Source organism: Alnus glutinosa, chromosome 1 (assembly GCF_958979055.1).
Source record: "Alnus glutinosa chromosome 1, dhAlnGlut1.1, whole genome shotgun sequence".
NCBI lineage: Eukaryota > Viridiplantae > Streptophyta > Magnoliopsida > Fagales > Betulaceae > Alnus > Alnus glutinosa.
In genome coordinates, this window is record NC_084886.1 from 46479931 (window position 1) to 46495321 (window position 15391).

A 15391-nucleotide genomic window follows, 5' to 3' on the forward strand; every position below is an offset into this window, starting at 1 on the left:
CATAACACGGGTTATGAGCTAGTTTAATTTAAATAATAGAAATCGAGCCCGTGAGGATGGGTATGCTTTTGCCACCAAATTATCAGTTTGAATATTTTGTTTCGCATGCAACAACATAACCATCTTAATTAAGGAATAAATAAATAAATAAATAAAATGAAAGAAGCACAACCCGCCTCATTAAAACAGGAGATTAAAACTTGGTGAGCCTATATGATATATATAGGCTTAATTTCACCAAAGGAAAGAATAAGCTTCAATTTTTTCAGTTTCTTCTTTCGTTTGGCAGCCATCAAAGTGTCCAATATTGTTCAATTTTCTCTCTTTACTTGCTTATGGAAATTTTCTACGATTGAGGGTACTGTAGAAAATTCCATTAGTCCCTGCTGATCGACGCCACCTGTCCAACACGATGATGATCCGAAAGGCTTAAGAAATTAGCATTAGAAGGAAAATAAATAAATAAATAAATAAAAAGACTAGACATCAAAGATCACCCCATCCTGGGTTTAAGCAAGTTATCTTTGTCAGACATTTTACAATTCACTGCTTAGTCAATAGTCAGCCATGCGAAATATTGAGACCTTAAGCACAACAGGCTCCCACTTGATCAGCTCAACGACACACACATCTCCTCTTCCTAAATTATTCTCCCTGTAAAACCTACCCCACCCTATATTCTTTGCTGAACGTGAGCAGCCATGGCTATAGCACCGGGCATGCCATTGTTGTCCATCAGTATTCTCAAGTTTGACAAATTGATCCTGCTTAGGAAGATACTTGATGGCAAATCTAGCAGGCACATACTGCACAAGAAAGGAGGATTGCAATAAGTATATTCAAAGAGATATTTGAAAATCAGGATCATGTCATGTAGAAAGGCTCACCAAAATAGGATTATACATCAAATGTTGCCGCAAGATGGCCATGAATGAAGGACTTTCAGGCTTGAACATTCTTGCTGCTTGGACCACTCTCTCTATTCCACTGAACATCATGAGTCTTCCTTCTGAAGATGTGCCAGAAAATCTTTCACTAACATATCTTCCTCTATATACTTCATGTTTTGCCGACAGCTTATCTGAGTTAAATATTTCATTTTCGTTCACCTTGCCATGCCTTGATTTTTTTGCATCATCTGATAATTCCACCACGTCCACCTGATCTTCCAATTTACAATTCTTGCTCCGTGGATACTCAATCTCAGTTGCAGTATTATCAAATACAAGAACATGGAATATTGAATTCCCTTCATATCTGAAGACTAAAAAGTAGCCATAATGAATAGAATAGTAATCCACAAAATCCTGCCAACCATCATGAAACCAAATCTCCTTGTCGGATTTCTCCAATCTCACTTTCCAAAAATGACCATTTGGAGTAGTGAGTGTAGCAACAGCAAACAGTTCATCCCCAAATTCCCTTACAAACTTTTCAGGGATCCTCTGCAACCACCGAAGTAAGTTATATTGTCTCAATTACAATGGGAAATGAAATCAAAGAAACATTTGATGCATATGAATTTTAATAGCCTAGGACTCATCACATTCCCCAAAATATCAAAATCAACCATAATGCAGCACAGTCTTGATGACAGGAACAAATTAACAGAAAATAAACATTATGAAGAAGAGAGTATCACCCTCCTTCACCAAGGGGCAGTTATGGAGTCTCACCACAACTTGGATATAGGAGTCACACCTCACAAGGAAACTGAGTGGATAATAATATTCTGATTCTAAAAATTGATCCATGAACGTCTGTTTACAACCCATATAGCCAACGGAGGCTTATTTTAATCAATAAAAGACGCCTAAAATAACAAACACAAACAATTGTACCAAACTATAGTGCCTTATTCAATAACAATAACAATAACAATAAGCTAAGCTAACAATAAACAGCCCAAACAGGCTTGGCACGTTCAATATAAGAAACTTCTCAATTGCTCGGATTGCTTCCTACCAATTCAATAAGTAACAAATCAGTGGTGGGAGAAGGGGGGAAAGGCACGAATGGAGCTTTTCCCACAAATTTATTAATTATCGACACGTTGGAATGGCGTGAGACCATAAACTTCCTAGTGACAGCACAAACATTCTTTTCCCTCCTTATTGTTTATTTATGGTAGACAAGATTAATCATCAAATCCTTGGCTCAGTTTCTTAGAAAGTTCCAAAAAGCTTAATTTGCACCCAATTGAGCCTCTTCCATTTCTTAGTACTTTGTATATATCTATATTTCTCACTTCTATCGCTTCGGAATCACGTAAAATAAGAGGATGTTGATCTTTGCATCTAATATATCACTTAATTTAGACCAACAAAATCATCCATTTCCATACCATTTTGAACAGACAAAAACAGGGGTCAGAAATTGAAACTAGCAATGAAATACCCGTTTCTTCACATTCCCAAGTGCAAAAACAAACAAGAACCACAACCCATCATTACAATACTGCATGCAAGTTGCAAGGGACCAGAACAACAACCCATCATTACAATACTGCATGCAAGTTGCAACGGCACCAGAATATTCAAAAAATGAAAAGACAAGCAAACAAGCAGCGAGCAAGGAAGGTAGGGAGAAGGCATTACCAGTTTCTTGTCGTCAATGGTAGAGGGGAGTATGATCTTGAAGAAGTGCGAGGGTCTCGTACCCGCCATAGAACTTGACGGCCTGTGGTCATAGCTCCGGTTGGGCACCACTCTTGTCCGGCGATTCCTTGATTTATTCGGTGCCATAGTTCAGAAACTCTTATCAGGACGGTTGATTGATACCGCGGTGGAAAATGGAAATGCCTCGGAGCTACTCTCTGCTCCCCTCAGGATCAGCTCCGACTCTCACTGGAGTGTGTGCCTGTTCAGGACCTCGAAGTGGCTGATTTAAGTGGATACAACTTTATTAGAAAAGAAAAAGAAAAAAAGAAAAAAAAGAAAAAAAAAAAGTGATAGCTTTCACATCCACGGTCCACAACTTCGGATACGAATAAAGTATTGATAATTTTTTTTTATTTTTTTATTTTTTGAGTAACCGATTCCGGATAAACTCTCTCAAAAATGTGTAATTGTGGTGATCCAAAGCTTTGTTTAACCTTTAAAAAACAAAAAAAAAGAAGAAGCTTTGCTTAGATTCTTTCACAGTCCGTGAAAGTGCACAATAGAGACAGTCAATTGATTCTTTTAAGGTGTAGTAAAAGAACAGCAATGACACGATATCGTTCTTTTTCAAAGTACACGTTATATGTTTTTTTTTGTTTTTAGAGTACACGATAACTGTTGAAAATATTGTCGCTAGTTAGTGAATGGGCTCCAAAGTTCAACTCGATCTATTCACCACTCACAGCTCCAAAGAAGGCTAGCTACAAATCACAAAGCTTTACTAGGCAACTCTCCATACAAGCATACAACGGCTAGCAATTCTCAACAAGAAAACTCAACCAACGGCAAATCATTCAAACAAAGCAACCAACAGCTAGTTATACAAAATCAGAAATTACAATCGATTATTAATTTTCCTTTGTATTATTTCCTTTTGTATACTGTCCAATACTTGTATAAATTCAAGCATCCAAAGATGAATAATTTGGCAATTCAATTCAATATTTTCTAATCTTTTATATGGTATCAGAGCTTTAACAAGCGATCCACGTCGTTTTTTTCCCTCTGGCATTTTTTTTTTTCTCTTTTTCTTCCAGCTTCGGCGTTCTGCCAATTCTTCTTTGGTGTTGCCTTTTTCTCAAACACCTTAGCTGCACAAATGACCTCCTCTACCAATCCCACCGCCCATGTTGCTTCGTCCCCCAACAACACCCCCATCTCCAAAGAAACAAATCCTCCTCTCCCCACTGAAAATCAAGCGACCCATAACCCATCCCCTGCTTCTCTTTCAAGTTTTGCTCAATCTATCTCCAAACTCACCAAGACCAATTTCTCGGTCTGACAACATCAAATTGAAACCTATCTACAAGGCCATGATCTGTATGGGCTCGTGGATGGTACCAAAACACCACCCCACCCACATACCTCTACTTCAGTCGATGGTTCTCTTACCATCTCAACTGATTCTGTGACGCTCCAGTGGTTCTGTCAAGATCAACTCATTCTGAGTATGCTAATGGCCACCATCTCCGACGAGCTCATTCCACAAATCCTCAGATGCCGCACTGCCCAAGAACTCTGGACATCTCTCTGCCAGACCTTCGATTCAACAGCCCGTGCTCGGACGATGAGCCTTCATTACGAGCTTGCAATTGCCAAAAAGGGCAGCTCCTCCATCACCAATTATTTCCACTGCATCAAACAAATCTCTGCCACTCTTGTTGTAGCCAAACAGCCGCTGAACGACTACAAGTTCACCTTCTATCTGCTCGCTGGTCTGGGTCTCGAATACGACCCTCTCATTACCTCTATAACCACCCAGGTAGAGCCTCTCACCATGGATGATCTTCTTGGCCATCTCCTTGCCCATGAAATGAGGATTGAGAAGCACACTCAACCCGAGCCACTGCTCGCATCCAATCTGGCCTCTTGCGGCAGGACTCCTCCTCGTGGCAGAGGCCAAAATCACAGCTCCTGGCGTTCATCCTCTTCTGGTCAATCTTGGTTCTTCAATGGCCCAAACTAATCCACTCCAGGACCTGCTAGACATCAAGGCCGAGGCATTTTACCCACTCCAAAACATGGGTCCTCCTCAAATGGGTCCAACTCTCATTATGGCCCAATGTCCACTTCGCGGCCTTTCTGCCAAATCTGTGGCAAACTAGGCCACACAGCTTTAAATTGCTACAGTCGTTTTGACCACGCCTTCCAAGTTGCTGGGCCCACTCTTATAGCCTACCCTGTTGGCCCATCTCAACCACGGGATCTCAACTGGTACCCCGATACCGGCGCCACCCATCACATCACCTCCAACCTCAACAATTTAAATCTTTACTCCAAAGCTTATGATGGACATGATGAAATCCAAGTGGGCAATGGTACCTGTCTTGCCATTAAAAATAAGGGCATCTCTAAACTCTCATAATTTTATTTTATGTTATGTTTTACATGTTCCTCAAATTACAAAAAAATTACTTTCTATTCAAAAATTTACTTATGATAATAATGTTTATGTGAAAATTCACCCCTCTTGTTTCTTTGTTAAGGATTGTATCTCTAGGAAAATTCTACATTAAGGCCTGAGTAGACATGGCTTATATCACTGGTGCTCTCCCACGGCTGCACCACCTAGTATCTTTTCCAGCTCTCGCACCACCTTTGTGGACTGGCACGCCCATCTCGGTCATCCTGTCGATCGCATAGTTCACAATGTTTTGTCTAAATTTCAGCTTCCCTTTACTTCAAATAAGAAGCAAACTTTTGTCCTACACGTCAGCGCGACAAAAGTCATTAGCTTCCTTTTCATTGTTTGAAACTAAATCTAGTGTTCCACTTGAATTAATTTTTTCTGATGTTTAGGGACCATCTCCTATTTTATCTAATAATGGTGCACGCTTTTATGTTATTTTTGTTGACCATTTTAGCAAATTTACTTGACTTTATCCTATTGCTTGCAAATTTGACATTTTCTCTATTTTCCCTAAGTTTCAGGCTTATGTAGAACGCCAATTTAATTACAAAATAAAATCTATCTAAACCGATGGTAGTGGTGAATACACAAAATTACGCCACCATTTTGCATCACACAGTATCCATCATCGCATCACGTGTCCCCACACCCATCAACAAAATGGATATGTCGAGCGCAAACACCAACACGTTGTCGAAATGGGCCTAACTCTCCTCCCTCATTGCTCCGCCCCTCTTCAATATTGGGTTGAAGCTTTCCAGACTGCATGTTACCTCATAAACTGCTTACTCACCCCTGGCCTCAATAATGCCTCACCCTTCCAAAAACTTTTTTCTTCACAACCTAATTATAGCTTCATGCGTGTTTTTGGATGTGTTTGTTGGCCTTACCTCCGGCCTTACAACTAACATAAACTCGACTTTCGCTCCAAAACTTGCATCTTCATCGACTATAGTCCCTCTCACATTGGCTACAAGTGCCTACATCTCCCTACTGGTTGCATCAACATTTCTCACAATGTCATCTTTGACGAATGCACTTTTCCTTTCCATTTATCCTCACCATCTCTTACCCCCCATCCTCCCAACTCCCACACCACTCTCTATCCTCCCCACTTAGAGATCCTTCCCACTCCCCCACACCTACCCGATGCTCAACTCATAACCCCGGCATCTCCCATAGCCGTATCTCCAGAATCACCTCTTCCTCGCACTTCATCATCCTCTTCCCCTACTAACACTGTTTCATCTTCTCCTTGTCTGTAGGTACTTTTTGAAGACCCTGAACCCACTCCAGTGATCCCGCCTCCGTAGCACACCATGCAGGCTCGTTCCAAGAACCACGTCTTCAAGCCCAAGACGCTCTCCAATGGTCTCATCTGCTATCCTCTTCCTAAAGCACTCATTGCCACCACAGGTTCAGCAGATGTAGAACCAACCTCCTACTCTACAACTTCCAAGCACCCAGCTTGGCGTAATGCCATGAATCTTGAGTTTGATGCCCTTCTCCGCAACGGCACTTGGACTCTCATTCCTCCCACCTCTGACATGAACATTGTTGGCTGCAAATGGGTGTTCCGCCTCAAACGCAAAGCTGATGGCTCCATTGATCGTCATAAGGCCCGTCTTGTAGACAAAGGATTCCACCAACAACCCGGTGTCGACTTTGAAGAAACTTTCAGTCCCGTTGTCAAGCCTACTACCATTTGCCTAGCTCTCTCCCTTGCAACTTCTGCCGACTGGCCCATCCGCTAGATCAATGTACATAATGCCTTTTTACATGGATGGCTCTCCGAAGATGTGTTCATGACTCAACCCCCCGACTTTATTCATCCCCAATTTCCAAACCATATTTGCAAGCTCCACAAGGCGCTCTATGGCTTAAAACAAGCCCTTTGTGCCTGGTTTTCTCGCCTAAGTGATCATCTCCAAGAACTTGGCTTCATCAACTCCCGTTCCGACCCCTCGTTGTTCATTCGCCGCACATCTCAAGAAACCACCTTTGTCCTCATCTACGTTGATGGCATCCTCATCACCAGTTCCATTCCTCAAGGCACTGCTACTCTCATCCAATCCCTCCGTGCTGAATTTGCTATCATGGACTTAGGCCCCTTTCATTACTTCCTCGGGATGGAAGCTACTTCCACTCCAAATGGCCTCATTCTTTCCCAACAACGCTACATACTTGATCTTCTCCAAAAGAGCAACATGTTTGAAGCCATACCTGTCAAGACTCCTATGTCCACCACACATGCTCTCTCACTCCTCTCTGGTGATCCTCTCACCGACCCCTCCCCATACAGTAGTCTTGTTGGAGCCCTGCAATATTTGTCCCTCACCCGCCCTGATATATCTTTTGCTGTAAACAAAGTCTCCTAATTCATGCATCGACCCACTTCCCTCCATCTCCAAGCCGTCAAACGTATCCTCAGGTACCTCAAATCCACAATTTCCTATGGCCTACTCCTTCGACGCTCTTCCTCCTACACCCTCCAAGCCTACTCAGACGCTGACTGGGCCGGCTGCCCTGACGACAAGAAATCTACTAGAGACTTCTATGTCTTTCTTGACCCAAATCTCATCTCTTGTTCCTCCCGTAAGCAACGGACAGTTACCCATTCCAGCACTAGATCTAAATACCGCACCCTTGCTACCACTGCTGCTGAACTCATTTGGCTTTAATCCATGTTCTGCAACCTTGGCGTCTTTCTTCCCTCCCCACCAACCCTCTGGTGTGACAACATTGAAGCCACTTACCTATCTGCAAATCCCGCCTTCCATGCTCGCACCAAACACATAGAAATTGATTTTCACTTCATTCGTAACAAAGTCGCCTCCAAAACCTTGGTTGTCCGCTTCATCTCCAGCAAAGACAACCTCGCCAATATCCTTACCAAACCCATCGCCTCAACATACTTTGCTCTCATGCGCACTAAGCTCAACGTCGTGTTCTCTATGTCATGCTTGTGGGGGTGTAATGAACCATCTATGGAGACCGAATCTTTACAAGGCGACAAATCACAAGACTCTACTAGGCAACTCTCCATACAAGGCACACAACGGCTAGCAATTCTCAACAAGGAAACTCAACCAACGGCAAATCATCCACACAAGGCAACCAACGGCTAGCAATTCTCAACAAGGAAACTCAACCAACATCAAATCATCCATACAAGGCAACCAACGACTAGTTACACAAAATCAGAAATTACAATCAATTATTTATTTTCCTTTGTATTATTTCCTTTTGTATACTGTCCAATACTTGTATAAATTCAACCATCCAAAGATGAATAATCAGGCAATTCAATTCAATATTTTCTAACCTTCTATACACGGCCCATCAACCGAACCTATCAATCGAGTCCATTGATTCATTGAAAGGGCTGGGCCGGATGACCAAACCAAGCCCAGCCGAAAGTAACCTATGGAAAGGCATGAGAAGACTGAGACCTCGAGATATTCGGGACGTATCTCAGACACATTTAGGCCCACGTTCCGGACAATCATGCCCCGAAACCTAGGTGCACACAATCTGGATACAAGAAGACATGCCAACCCGACACGTGGAAGCCCACGTTCTCAGTGCATGAAACCCCACTATTCGGACATGCAGAAGACCCCACGTTTCGGGTATTGGAAGACCACGATCAGAGGATCAACTCCCCTCATATCTGGGAGAAACTGATCTTCACCCTTACTATAAATACCCAAAGACATCCAGGTATAAGTTAGCTGAAATTATTGTGATTAAAACATTTACTCAGATTATCCAAAGAACTAACTTAAGCATCGAAGTGGGACCAGCTGGCACCCCAGTTGCCTCCTTACCGAGCTTATTATTTTCCAAGAAAAGTCTAAAAAAATCTTCCAAAAGCTTGTGCTACCAGATTGGAAATTGTTTTAATATTTTGGTGTCGTTTATGGGAATCGATTGTGATCGTTTCACATAAAAAAAATAAAATTCTGAAATGGTGCGCACAAGAGCCTCGGATCCCAAAAGAAACAATCCTCCACCCAAGGCTGGTGGACCGTTAAACAACAACAACAACAATGTAGCTGCCTTAGAAGCCTAGATCACTTAAATGACCAAAGATATATGCAAACTCTTACCAAGCAAAATCGGCGATTGTTGGGGCGAGTTCCGGAGGAGCGAATTCCCAAAGAATCGGATGAGAATGAAGAAAATGAAAGCTTTGCACACGTTGACAGAAATGTGAACATCGGAAGCTAATAAGTCTTGAATTATTCGATTCAAAACCCCTTAATTTGCATTTTGTTAGACCTAGTTTGTGTTGTATATATAACGTTTTGTTGTAGTTTTGTGTTTTTGTCTTATTTTCATGTCTTAGTTGAAATCTAGTTCAAAACACTTGAATTAGACCTGAAAATACATTAAGGGCAATTTGGTCATTTCCAGAGTTCGAGGCTAAACTTGAAAAGATGAAAAATGGACCAAGGCAAATCGATCAATCGATTATTTCTTCAGTAAAGAAATCGATCAATCGCATCATTAGTCGAAGAAAATCGATCGATCCAAAGTCGATTGATCGATTATTTATGCAGTCGCAAAGTCGATCGATCGAACCTGGATATTTTCCGAGAAAATCTTAGGATGTCGACATGCTTTGTGTAGATGAAATTAATCCAATTTGAGCGGTTCACAGAGGATGTCAACACTATTTTGTGCGGCCAAAAATTGATCTTTGATGTCTCCCTTGTAGATTAAATCTCTATATATATATGAGATTAGAGTTTTAGGTTAGTTTATGCATCTTTTGGGGGTTTCGGATTTTCTCAGGTGTATCAACTTAATTTATTGTATTTCTAGTTTACTTTGATGCTACTCTCTGGACCGAAATCCAGAGAGCTTAATTCCTTTGTGTTCTTTGTTAAATTTCATGTTCTTAGTGTAGATTGTTTTTCTTTTCTTGTAATTCGAATTTTAGAAGTTTTAATATACTGTTTTAGTTCATTTTTTTTCTTGTTTCTTTACTGTTTTTCATAGATTTCATGCTCAAATTAGATTTAATTATGTCTAGCTAAATTAGTTCTTAGGGTTTGATCAAAATCCTATCCAAAAACTATGAAGTGTTCTTGAGGTTCTTAGGATTTTCTTGAGATGTTTGATGATTGTTAAGGGCTAGAGGATATCAAAACTCATGCTAAAAGGTTTTGTTGTCAATATTCCAATAAAATTATTCGTGAAAAAGAGTTAAACTTGTCTATGAGTTTTTTTAGATTTCTTGAGTAAAATCAACGTTCTTGGAAACAAGAACGATGTCTTTTGCAATGGTTCTATTTGACATGATGTGTGTTTACCTATTAAAATCACCTTATAGGGTATGTTAGGGAACACCGGTCATTTCACACCTTTGGTAGTCTAAAATGTTTTTCAATTGTAGTGTAACTTTTACGTGAAATAGATCGGTGTAAAACTAAGATACCTTATCATTGTGGCCTAATTAGGGTTTTCATATATTGTGTATGCTTATTAGGATGTGTTATAGAGTAGTAAGATAGGGAGCATTAATCACTCCACACCTTTGGTAGAATAAACGTTTTTCAATTGTAGTTTAAATCTTTACGTGGAGTTGTTTAATGTAAAACTAGGTGCTTTATGATTACGTCTTAACTAAAGTATTTTTCATGTCGAGGTCGTCGTAATGGTTGACGCCCATTACGCGCTCATATCATGCATATTAGGAAGATCCATATAGACTTTAAGCATTTTAACGGTTGAGGATTGTATAAGATCAACACCCTAAGTTTCCCTTAGAGTTTGTTTTCAATTTCTGCTTTTCTTACCTTACTTGTTGTAGCTTCAATTCTACAACCTTTACTTTTGTTTTATTTTCCAAAGTTAAGTTAAATACGTTCTTTAAATATCCTGTTACGCAAAACAATCATCAATCTCTGTGGTTCGATAACCTTTACTATAGTACAATCGATACGTACTATTGCGAGTGGTTCAAACTTATAAATTTAAAATCCACGTAGCCGGTTTGCGGCTACCAGAAGCCAGGGGGGCCCTCTGGACAACCAACCCGAGGATCACTCTCGGAACGATAGAGGCGAAAGGAATCCTCGCCAGAACAAGAAGAGGCTAAGTGAAGTTCTGGCCTCCCTTAACGAGAAGTACAACTGCCTCCAGTAAAAGGTTCAACAGAAAGAGAAAGGCAAGACTTCCTTGGTGGATAACCTACTGTCGGGACGGCTTCGTCGTTCACTGACCAGATGTCAACAGTCCTCCTCCTTGAGAAATTCAAGATCCCAAGCATTGCGTCATCCATCGTGAAAAACAATAATGACTCATAAATTAACCACAACCAAGCATGCAACCAAATATGTAAAGCAATAAAGAGATATACACGATATTTGGTTACAAAGTGAAAACTCTTTGCACTAAAGATAAAAATTACTCCGAGGCAGTCAAACCCAGAAAATTAATTAACAGAAGAAATAGCTAGTTACAAGACAATCGTACTCATAATACATTTGTAGTAGTCATACCTTGAACTCTAACAAGTATCTATACTTGAATGCCTCTCTATCAGACCCTTCTGAAGAGTTTTTCAATTGACTCATTTAACTAAAGCTCTTATCTAATTAGACTTCAAACGGTTGAACGGTTACAACACAAAAATTCTAAGAGAATTAGCACATCTAACAATTTTTGCCTAAAAACTCTTCTCTTAAAACACAGGAATTGGCACATTTAATATTTATTTTACTCTTTAGTTTTTTTTAAAAAAATTTCCCCTCCTCTCTCTCCATCATCAACAAGAGAGAGAGAAAACAACAATAATAAAAAATGTAATGTAAAACATATTTACTAGTCACACTATAAGAAAAAAATATTAAAATAGCTACACTAATGAATACAAAAAATAGTTGGAGTTTGGAGATGTTCAGAATTTGATTCAATAATAATTTAATAAAAAACTTCACTTACAACCCAATCTTTCATCACTTTTACAATCATATCCTCAAACTTTAAAAAACGTTAATTTAATATTTTCAAATTTGCCTATATTCTATGCATATGCAACACTTGTTAGCACTATTTTTCGTTTACATATATTTACATTTGGCTTAGATGTAAAAAAAAAATTACAGTATATGTTAAATTATAATTTTTTTAAAGGTGTAAACTTAATTTCAAATTTTTTATAGTAAAAAAAAAAGAAGTAATATTAAAGGTGAACCAGTTAAAAAAACTATGATATATATGCTTTAATTTTTTTTACAGACCTAAAAACCAGTTGTGATTGATCATCTTAGTGAGCCAAGTGAAATATTGAGACGTTAAGTACAACAGTCTTTCTCTTGATCAGCTCAAAGACACAAACATCTCCTTCCCCTAAATTATTGTCCCTGCAAAACTCGATCCATCCCTTCCCTATATTCTTTCCTGAACTTGAAAGACTATGGTCATGGCACCGTGCACGCCATTGTTTCCCATCAGAGGTCTGAAGCTTGATAAGCTGACGCCCAGTAAGATACATTTTAGCAAATCCAGAAGGCACATACTGCAGGTACAAGAAAGAAAGGATTGCAATAAGTACATTCAAAGCGATATTTGAAAAACAACGATCACATCATGTAGAAAGGCTCACCAAAGTTCGATGACGTATATTATGTGGGCGCAAGATGACCATGAACGAAGGTCTTTTAGGCTTCAACTTTCTGGCTGCTCGGATCGCTCTCTCTCTTCCGCTGGACATCTTCAGTCTTCCTTTTGCAGATGTCACAGAAAATCTTTCCCTAACGTATCTTCCTCGATCCACTGCTTCAGACATTTCATTTTCTTTCAACTTGTAATGCCTTGATTTTTTTGCATCATCTGATTCCATTACGTCCACCTCATCTTCCAATTTACAATCCTTGCTCCGTGGATACTGAATCTCAGTTGCAGTATTATCAAATACAAGAACATGGAATTTTGAATTTCCTTCATATCTGAATACTAAAAAGTAGCCGTAATGAATGCAATGGGATTCCATAAAATCCTGCCAACCATCATGAAACCAAATCTCCTTGTTGGCTTTCTCCAATCCCACTTGCCAAAAATGACCATTATTGGGAACAGTGAGTGTAGCAACATCAGACAGTTCATCCCCAAATTCCCTTACAAACTTTTCAGGAATCCTCTGAGAGCCATCACCAAAGTATATGTGAAATGAAATCAAGGAAACATGTGATGCAAATAAATATATGGCTTCAAATCATTACAAGTATATTCTCTCAATTAAAGGTTGATCTGGCTTCTGGTTTCTCCCCCTGTTACGAATTTTTTAGCCGAGTAAAAATTACCTAAGCATAACAATTGGCAAGGCAATTCTGTTAAAATGAAACGAGGGAAAAGCATATTAATTTGGACAACTGGGATTGAGGTTTCATAATTTTTGCCGAACAACAATGAAGCAATAACATGCAAGTTAACTTTGTGATGGACAGGGATTTGAACGACTTAGGACTCATCACATTCCCCAAAATATCAAAAGCAACCATCTTTGTAATTGTCGTCCCAATAATTAAAATACCACCCTTACGATTTTTGGGTCAGATGGAAAGTTTGGCGATTTGGTTAGCAATTTTATTGAAGATTTTGCAGAAAGAAAGGCTTCCTACCATGTTGGAATACCATAAACTTCCTAGTGACAGAACAAACATTACCAGTTTCTTGTCGTGAATGGTAGAGGGGAGTATGATCTTGAAGAAGTGCGAGGGTCTCCTACCCGCCATACAACTTGACGGCCGGTGATCATAGCTCCGGTTGGACACCACTCTAGACCGGCGAGTCCTCGATTTAATTGCTGCCATAGTAAGAAAAGCGTTGGTTGATCCCACGGTGGAAATGCCTCAACGTTACTCTGCTCCCCTCAGTAGCAGCCCCTGTTTCCAAGAGCTCGAAGTGGCTGATTTGTAAATGCAAAGCAACTTTCACAGCCACCGTCCACGCGTGAGGATACGGACAAAGACCCTTGGTGCTAGCACTTAATTCTTAGCAGCAATCTAAGACAATAGCGACAATAAATTGATTCTTTTAAGGTGCAATTGCATTGGAACTTATCAAAAGAACAGCAATGACATGATATCGTGCAGGTTTGGCGCCTCGCTCCTTGTCAATCGTAAAATTAAAACGAAACCGATTTTCTTTATTTATACATTGTATATTGTAAAATAACTAAATAAGATATAATTAGTGTCAGTAAGGCTCATTGAGTGTAATCAATGTAGTAATATGACGGACCAGGCTATTGACACATTTCTAAAAGCACATTTCATTGAGTAATGCTACATGTCATACCCATGTTTCTCTTGTGTCCCTCTAAAAATGAGGTGGCTTTTAAAATCACCATTGAGCTTGTGATTGATCAAAATTGAATTTTGATCACATGGTGATTTTAAAAGCCACATCATTTTTAGAGGGACACAAGAGGGACATAGGTATGACGTTTAGAATTACTCCATTTCATTTGTTATGTTACGTGCATTAAAGTGGTAGATGCTACATACTATGTGTAGAGACCAATTTAAAGGCTCTTTTAAGGGCCAAGATGGAATTAGGGCTTTGTAAATATGTGGGTAAAGTACTCATTCTAAACCCAAGTGCTCAGATAGACCTGAGAGAGGGCTTTGGATGTGGAAGATTAACAACTTCGTTTTTAATGGCTATAAGTACGCCCTTTCATTATTTTCTTCAATGGTTATGTAATGAGATATTGATTTAGGGATTTCTTTGAAATTTAAGAGGTTTAGCCATTTCCAATGGGCGATTTGGAGTTGGTCGAACCATCCCCCTTTGTCAAAGAGGTAGTTTGTTTCACGCCAATGATCGGTTTGGAAAAGTTGAACCACCCTCTTTGTATGCAAAGGTTGGCTCGACCACCTGTAAGTCTCCAATAGCTACCCATTGCACAAGCCGGCCTTTTTTTTGTTGGTCGCTCTCTAAACCATTAATTTAAAATGAGCAGTCCAAATAAGAGGTATTGTACCATTTCAATTGGTGAAAGTGGACAAAAGTATAAATGGGATAATCCACATTAAAAATGATTTATCTGATAAGAGGGTTTGAGTTTTGTTGAAACAAGTGACTCATATTTTATTGGACATAAAGAGTAATACAAAAGCAACGATATAATATCCAGTTGGCAGAGCATCGCGACAGTAAGCACATTGTCAAACCACATAAATTTATTTTGATTTTATCTCTCTCTTTTCAATTCTATATTATTCATTATTGTTGTGTACGGTAACAAGTTCTATTTTATATATATATATATATATATATATATATATATATATATGCAACCTGT

General features: G+C 39.5%; 3 protein-coding genes across 4 annotated transcripts; 1 reads left to right on the plus strand and 2 right to left on the minus strand.

Annotated features, from left to right (window-relative positions):
- Nucleotides 1-480: 480 nt before the first annotated feature.
- LOC133853557 (B3 domain-containing protein At4g01580-like) lies at nt 481-2900 on the minus strand. Of its 2 annotated transcripts, none has more exons than XM_062289611.1 (3): nt 2598-2900; nt 904-1445; nt 481-806 (listed from the first exon to the last, which is right to left on the minus strand). In XM_062289611.1, the coding sequence occupies exons 1-3, from the start codon at nt 2742-2744 to the stop codon at nt 674-676; spliced, it is 822 nt and encodes a 273-aa protein (XP_062145595.1). In that variant the 5' UTR covers nt 2745-2900; the 3' UTR covers nt 481-673. The 2 variants fall into 2 exon arrangements, with proteins under 2 accessions (XP_062145595.1, XP_062145594.1); XM_062289610.1 differs by having other exon boundaries at nt 888-1445; nt 2598-2899.
- A 3489-nt stretch (nt 2901-6389) lies between these two features.
- Nucleotides 6390-6824, plus strand: LOC133860801 (uncharacterized mitochondrial protein AtMg00820-like). The gene has a single exon (XM_062296429.1). It carries the CDS (start codon nt 6390-6392, stop codon nt 6822-6824), a length of 435 nt encoding a protein of 144 aa, XP_062152413.1.
- A 5471-nt stretch (nt 6825-12295) lies between these two features.
- Nucleotides 12296-13967, minus strand: LOC133853583 (B3 domain-containing protein At4g01580-like). The gene is made up of 3 exons (XM_062289612.1): nt 13749-13967; nt 12689-13222; nt 12296-12601 (listed from the first exon to the last, which is right to left on the minus strand). Exons 1-3 carry the CDS (start codon nt 13893-13895, stop codon nt 12350-12352), a joined length of 933 nt encoding a protein of 310 aa, XP_062145596.1. The 5' UTR covers nt 13896-13967; the 3' UTR covers nt 12296-12349.
- Nucleotides 13968-15391: the final 1424 nt, after the last annotated feature.

Bases quoted from the DNA above. Each gene is read 5' to 3' on its own strand.
- LOC133853557 (XM_062289610.1), bottom strand. From the start codon at position 2,744: ATGGCACCGAATAAATCAAGGAATCGCCGGACAAGAGTGGTGCCCAAC. The intron at 1,446-2,597 runs GTAATGCCTTCT...CGGTGGTTGCAG, and splicing joins CCATTGACGACAAGAAACTG to AGGATCCCTGAAAAGTTTGT. The intron at 807-887 runs GTGAGCCTTTCT...TTTCTTGTGCAG, and splicing joins TGATGTATAATCCTATTTTG to TATGTGCCTGCTAGATTTGC.
- LOC133860801 (XM_062296429.1), top strand. From the start codon at position 6,390: ATGCAGGCTCGTTCCAAGAACCACGTCTTCAAGCCCAAGACGCTCTCC.
- LOC133853583 (XM_062289612.1), bottom strand. From the start codon at position 13,895: ATGGCAGCAATTAAATCGAGGACTCGCCGGTCTAGAGTGGTGTCCAAC. The intron at 13,223-13,748 runs GTAATGTTTGTT...GATGGCTCTCAG, and splicing joins CCATTCACGACAAGAAACTG to AGGATTCCTGAAAAGTTTGT. The intron at 12,602-12,688 runs GTGAGCCTTTCT...TTGTACCTGCAG, and splicing joins ATATACGTCATCGAACTTTG to TATGTGCCTTCTGGATTTGC.